This window comes from Microtus ochrogaster, unplaced genomic scaffold, assembly GCF_000317375.1.
Source record: "Microtus ochrogaster isolate Prairie Vole_2 unplaced genomic scaffold, MicOch1.0 UNK44, whole genome shotgun sequence".
In the NCBI taxonomy this organism is placed as follows: Eukaryota; Metazoa; Chordata; class Mammalia; order Rodentia; family Cricetidae; genus Microtus; species Microtus ochrogaster.
The window spans coordinates 959,438-966,345 of record NW_004949142.1 but is presented as its reverse complement, the minus strand read 5'-3'; the positions used below and the strand labels follow the sequence as shown (position 1 = coordinate 966,345).

Genomic DNA, 6,908 nt, shown 5'->3' with positions numbered 1-6,908 from the left:
ATTCCAGGAAGTCTGTCTTTGGGCAAATGGGGCTCACAGATTAGAGGCGTTTTTTGCTTTTTGGATCACTAAAGCAGAGTAACTTAAACATAAAACAGAACTTTGGCCATCACAGAACAGAGAGAGAGAGGAGGAGGAGGAGAAGGGAGATAGAGTACAGAAGACAGACACGGAGAGAGATATAGAGAGGGAAAGTATGGGAAGAGGAGGGAGACAGCGAGTGAGCAGTAGTCAAAATAGCAGGGTTATAAGGAGAATGCATAGCAGGGGTGGGGAAGCCCGTGAGCTGGAGGGGGGTTAAGGTGGGGGAGATGGGAAGAGCTAAGATACTGGTATGGACTTCGAGATCTGTGCCATGTACTCGTGATAAGAGGGAGCTGGCAGCCAGCATGCACTTTGGTGAGCCAATAAGCACCACAGGTATTTGTCCCTTCTGCCTTTTGGAATTTGGGGAAATGGAGTTTCCTTTGGACTTGATAGGCAGGATGCCCTAGGAATCCTCCTGACTCCACTTCCCCGTCTATGGGATTACATCATGTGCCGCTGCCCCCTGGCTTTTACATGGGTGCTGATTACCGAACGCAGGTCATGACGCTAGCATAGCAAGAACTTTAACAACGGAGTCATCTCCCAGCCCTTTTATTTTTTTCACTTTGAGACAGGGTCTCACTAAATCGTTCAGCCTGGCCTTGAATTTGCTCTGCAGTTCAGGTTAGTCTTCAACTAGCAAATCTGAATGTTGGGGAGTAAAGGTTTGTGCTACTAAGTTCAGCTGATCTTTGCTCTTGAGATTTGCGGAATTGAAGGCATCTTACTTGGTGATTAGTAAGATACAAATCTTCAGCTATGTGCCCATCAGTCTGCAATCCCTATTTCCTATATAAACTGCCCTTAAGTCAGCCTCCGAGGAGGGAAGGTGCCCTTTAAGTTCCTCTTAGCCAGCTTGTGATAGAACTCTTTTCCAATCATCTGCTTTTCCTTTGTGTGTGTGTGTCTGTGTGTATGTCTGTCTGTGTGTGTGTGTGTGTGTGTGTGTGGTGTGGTGTGGTGTATGTGTGTAGCTTCATGCATTGTTTTTTAAACACCTTCCATCTTTTGAGACAGGATCTCTCACTGGCCTGGAATGTCACCTCCTAAGCTAAGCCCACATCTCACCATCGCTGGTGTTACAGATGGGTACAACCATGCTTGATATTTCCTCATGTGTTATAAGGACTGGGTTCAATTCCCAGCATGCACATGACAACTCACAACAACTGTAGCTCTGATTCTAGGAGATCTGATGCCCTCTTCTGGAATCTGTACGCAACAGGCAAGCACATGGTGCACAGACACACATGCAGACAAAATACCCATACACATAAAATAAAAAGAAAAATAATAAAGACAAAATGAAATAGAGTAATAAGCAAGACTCCATTCTTAAATAAAATGTTCTTTTAATAAAAATACTACATACATGTAGCTTTCAAAGATGTTAGGAACAGGGAGCATGTATGGGTGAGAATGAGAATATATGTATAATTCATAGCAAAATAAGACATTTTGAATAAATAGCTACAACATTTTTTTTCTTTTTGAAGATATACTCTGCAAATCAGCGAAGGTTGGAAAACAGGCACGGGGGAGCTGGCTTTTTCTGTAAGAATGAGTTCTTGGCTGACTTGGGCTAGAGAAGGCAATCATATTTCTGCTCCAGGAATCATGAGTAACATCGGAGTGACCTTCTGGAGAGAGGATCCTGGCTCTCCATTTGCCCTTTCGCCCAAGATTTCAGAGTTTCACTTAACCCTACAAAAAGCACCACCAAACAGTTGTCCGCAGGACATCTGAGGGTCCAGCCGCAAGGGCAGGGGACCAGTGGAGAATTCTAGGGAACGCAGACATAGGCTGAGGAGGAGACAGACATAGTGACAGTCATCATAGCCATTCAGGACCCAGCAGAGAAAAGCGGGAAGCAGAATTCCTGCCTTTAACTGACTGCTCATTGCACACACTTTAAGGTGGTCTGCCGTTGTCAAGAGTGTCCTCTAAAGACTCAGACATAACACGGCTTGGCTTATGATTTGCTCAATACAGAAAACACTTGCCCCTCCTCCTGGTCCTTCTTTCTTTTCCTCGCAAATGCCCTGTGCTCTTTACCCAGCTGGGGGCATCCTGCACAGAGAGAGAATTCTCAATCAGGATCTCTGGCCTGAGCTTGCTCTTCTATGTCTGACAGGAGAATGGCATGTGGGCCTTCAGGGAAAATTCCAGAATGACCCAACTTCTAGCTCTCAAGGTTTTTCTCAAACAGCCCTCTAAGCATTTAAAAATTCACCCTTTTGGTTAAGATAGCGGAGAAAGACAGGGTTACCGGGGCTGATGTGAACACTTCTGGCCTCAGGATGCCGAAGGCTTTGGCAGTCCCCAGTCCTTTGCATGGTTGTTGACTTTAAATACCAAAGCCTCCACATGCCTTACAAAGACTTCCTGTGTGTCTGGCCCAGAACCCGGGCTAGACAGTAGGGGATGAAACTGGCAGAGGCAAAGGGAACTGTCGCACTCTTGCAGAAAGACAAAGCGTAGAAGAGCAGCTCAATCTGGGACGGGGGTCTCAAAGTGTCAAAGAGGTGCAGGAGGACCAAGGAGGCCGCAATGCAGGCAAGGCGGAAGGGGAGCGACTTGCCGAGTTTTCCCTTGCAGCTCTCCCGGTACATGCTGGAGTTGAGGGCCAGCCCCAACCCAAAGAGGGTGCCCAGGTTTTTGAAGAGGCTGGCAAAGGGCGTGGTGTCGAGGTGGACCCATTCCGGCCGCTCGCACCATCTCTTGGCTTTCTCCAAGGTCCACAGAAGGTCTACCCCCAGGCCTTTCAACAGCAGGTAAAATCCAAGTGCGAAGCCAAAGAGGAAGAAGGTGATGAGACAATATTTCTTGAGGCTGGCATTGTAGATGCCCCGGATGTGGCTGAAAGTTTCAGCCACAGCAATGCCTGTGCAGGAGAAAGCACTGTGAGAAACAGAGGCGGCAAAGGGTGACAGGCCAGCATCTCACCAGGTGAAATTAAGTCACACACCAGAATGGAAGGTCCTCAACAGCAGAGTGTCTTTCAGCTGGAAGAATCGCATCTCAGGCATCTTCCCACTGAATTTGGGTTTCCTGTTGTGTGTGGCATGTTTCTTCTTGCATACACTCCGGAATGGAATGCATTCCCACAGACAAGCCCATTCTTTCAGTTTTGGATTGACTTGTCTGCTTTTTATTATTTCTTGTTTGTTTGTTTTAACATTCACCAAATCTATTTATTTGTTGGGTATGTGTATGTAAGCATGTCTGTTCGTGTGTGGGCAGGCCTACATGTGACATGGCATCTGTGTGGAGGTCAAAGGGCAAGTTACAGGAGCTGGTTCTTTCTACCATGTGGGTCCCAGTCTCAAACTCAGGTTGTCAGCTTTGGTAGCAAATGCCTTAACCCACTGAGCCATCTCATCAGGCCGTTGTCACCGTTCAATACCATCTGTTGGTGACAGTCCCTTCCACAGAAGTTAATAAGTTGTTCACTTAAACCATTGGTCACACAATTGATGACATTCTCTCTAGCCGAAGCATCTCCAGTTTTTGGTGTGACATAGCTTCTACAAGCATATGTTCATTCACTAGGCATTTTTATTTTTATATCCACTTATTTATTTTTGGATTTTTCAAGACAGAGTTTCTCCGCGCAGCTCTGGCTGTCCTAGAATTCAGTCTATAGGCCTTGAACTCAGAGAGATCCGCCTGCCTCTGCCACCCGAGCACTGGGATTAAAGGCGTGCACCTCTGCTTTATTGTCACTTTTTTTTTTTAGATTTTATTTATTATGTTTACAGTATTCTGTGTGCCTACAGGCTGGAAGAGCACATAGCTGCAAGCCACCATGTGGTTGCTGGGAATTGAACTCAGGACCTTTGGAAGAGCAGCCAGTGCTCTTAACCTCTGAGCCATCTCTCCAGCCCCTTTATTGTCACTTTTTTTTTTTTTTTTTGGTTTTTCGAGACAGGGTTTCTCTGTGGTTTTTGGAGCCTGTCCTGGAACTAGCTCTTGTAGACCAGGCTGGTCCCGAACCCACAGAGATCCTCCTGCCTCTGCCTCCCGAGTGCTGGGATTAAAGGCGTGCGCCACCACCGCCCGGCCTTTATTGTCACTTTTTACACATTTCATTTACCTTGTGTTTGAGTGTATGTGTGTGGGCACACGTGCCATAGCTCACATGTAAAAATCGGAGGGCAGCTAGCTGGAGTTGGCTCTTTTCTGCCATGTGGGTTCCAGGGATCAAACGCAGGCCCTTGCAATTGATCTGTTCTTCCTCCCCTCCCCAAGCCCCAAATCTAGACTGTTTTTGTTTTTTAATGTTTAACCTCAATCCTTTCTTTCTCTTACTGACTGGATCTCAGAAAATGCGCATGCGCAAACACCAGCTGCAGACATCCGTTAGGTCCGCAGACAGATGTATTTCAATAAGGAACTCTCTTTAGTTATTGTGCCTTTGGTAGGTTTTCCGAGAAGGAATGGGGGGCTGCTTCAATTTGAAGATCAATGAGAAATAAAGAAGGTAAGAAGCTTGGGGGATGGGGCTGGAGAGATGGTACAGTGGTTAAGAGCACTGGCTGCTCTTCCAGGGGTCCTGAGTTCAATTCCCAGCAACCACATGATGGCTCATGAGATCTGGTGCCCTCCTCTGGTGTGCAGGCATATATGTAAGCGGAGCATTGCATACATGATAAATAACTAAATCTTTTTTAAAAATGAAAAAAAGAAGCTTGGGGACTTTAGACAGCTTGGTTGGATGAGTTAGCTTTTCTGGGATACTTTTAGTAGTTTAGCTTGGGAATACTGTGAAAACTAATAATTTCAATTGTGTCCTTGTGTGTTTACGTGTGTGGATGCACATGTGTGTGTGAGCGTGTGCTGTGGAGACCAGAGGTCAGCCTCAGGTGTTCCTCAGGAGCATCCACTTCGTTGGTTTTGTTTGTTTGTTTTATAGGGCCTGTCCCTGGAACCTCAGCCTCACCAAGTGAACTCCAGGGATCCCCTGTCTCTACCAGCATGCGCCATTGTGGCTGCCTATTTAAGTGGGTGCTGGGGATCAAATTCAGGTCCTCATGCTGGTTTATAGACAAAGCCACTTCCTTAGCCTCCCACCCACCCACCCTTGACTTTGAAGCCACTGAAACATTGACAGGACGCTGTGCAAGGAAGATCCAGAAGGAATAGGAAGCGGGTGGGGAAGGAGTCGGAGCTGTGGATACCTGACAAGACTCCAGCCACAACCTGGTGGGGAAAGTGAGCCGCGAGGTAGATCCGAGACAGACAGACGTTCAGCTGCACAGCCCAGAATCCTAACCACAGGATGATGTTCAAACACCTGCAAGAGAATAGGTAACCACTTCAGAAACCAAACGCTGATCCTTCATCAAAGAAAACAGCCCTGGTTGGAGCAGAGGAACCTGGCAAACCAAGGTGCCATCAGAGGAATTTTTAGAAATTGGGATTCCTAGCCGGGCAGTGGTGGCGCACGCCTTTAATCCCAGCACTCGGGAGGCAGAGGTAGGCGGATCTCTATGAGTTCGAGGCCAGCCTGGTCTACAAGAGCTAGTTCCAGGACAGGAACCAAAAGCTACGGAGAAACCCTGTCTCGAAAAAGAAAAAAAAAAAAAAAAGAAATTGGGAGTCCTGCTCAAAAGCTCAAAAATGTGAGGTGCTTGTGGTGGCTTGAATAAGACCTCCCCTGTATCCTCAGGCATTTGAATACTTGGTCTCCTGTTGGTGGCCCTGTTTTGGAAGGATTAGGAGGAATGGCCTTGCCAGAGGAAGTATGTCAGTAGGGGCGGGTTAAAGCTTAAAGACTCCCAGAGCCATGATGAGTGTTGAGGCCTCTCCCTTTCTGCTTCCTGCTTGAACTACAACACGAGAGCTCTCAGCTGTTCAGGCCTCCATGCTTCTCTGCCACGATGGCTCCAACCCTCTCCCTGTGGAACCAAACCCCAAGCCCTTCCGTCTATAAGTTGCCTTGATCATGATGTTTCCTCAAAGCAATAGAAAAGTAACTAAGACTGTGCTTATGCCATTTTTTCTTTAAAAAACCCTTTAATTTGTTCTTACTGTGCTTCTGTATATGATGTGGGAGTGGAATGCCTGTGTGTCCCAGCGTGTGTATGAGAGCGAGACAACTTTGTGGGGCTGACTTTCTCCTGCTTTATGAGGATTGTACAACAAGTATTTTGACCTACCGAGCCATCTCTACAGCCTGAGCGTTTTTTTATCTTTTATTTTTCTTGAGAAGGGTCTTATGTAGCCCTGGTGGGCTTCAAACTCACTATGTAGCCAAGGTTGATCTCCAACTCCTGATCCCCTACTTCTCAGGTGCCACCTTGCCTGGATCACTTATTTGTTTGTTTTTGTTTTGTTTTGTTTTTCGAGACAGGGTTTCTCTGTAGCTTTGGAGCCTGTCCTGGAACTCCGTTTGTAGACCAGGCTGGCCTCGAACTCACAGAGATCCGCCTGCCTCTGCCTCCAGAGTGCTGGGATTAAAGGCGTGTGCCACCACCGCCCGGCCTCTTATGTTATTTTTTAATGTGTATATGTGTCTTGCCTACATGTATGTCTATATACCATGTGCATGCCTTGTGTTCACAGAGGTTAGAAGAGAGAGTCAGATCTCCTGGAACTAGGGTTATAGACTATTGTGAGCCACCATATGGGTGCTGGGAACTGAGCCCATGTCCTCTGGAGAGCCTCCAGTGTTCTTAGTCTTTGAACCTTCTCTCTAGTCCCCCATTATATGCTTGCTTGCTTGCTTGCTTGCTTGCTTGCTTTATTTATTTATTTATTTATTTATTTATTTATTTATTTATTTATTTATTTTTGGTTTTTTGAGACAGGCTTTATCT

General features: G+C 46.5%; 1 protein-coding gene across 1 annotated transcript in view; it reads right to left on the bottom strand.

Moving 5' to 3' along the window:
- Positions 1-1,443: 1,443 nt before the first annotated feature.
- Positions 1,444-6,908, bottom strand: part of G6pc (glucose-6-phosphatase catalytic subunit) — a 14,936-nt gene continuing 9,471 nt past the window's right edge. Inside the window, exons 4-5 of the mRNA XM_005369063.1 lie at positions 5,268-5,383; positions 1,444-2,971 (exon numbers count right to left, since the gene is read on the bottom strand). Of these exons, the coding sequence (XP_005369120.1) occupies positions 2,460-2,971; positions 5,268-5,383 (628 nt within the window). The 3' untranslated portion in view covers positions 1,444-2,459. The remainder of the gene's footprint in view (positions 2,972-5,267; positions 5,384-6,908) is intronic.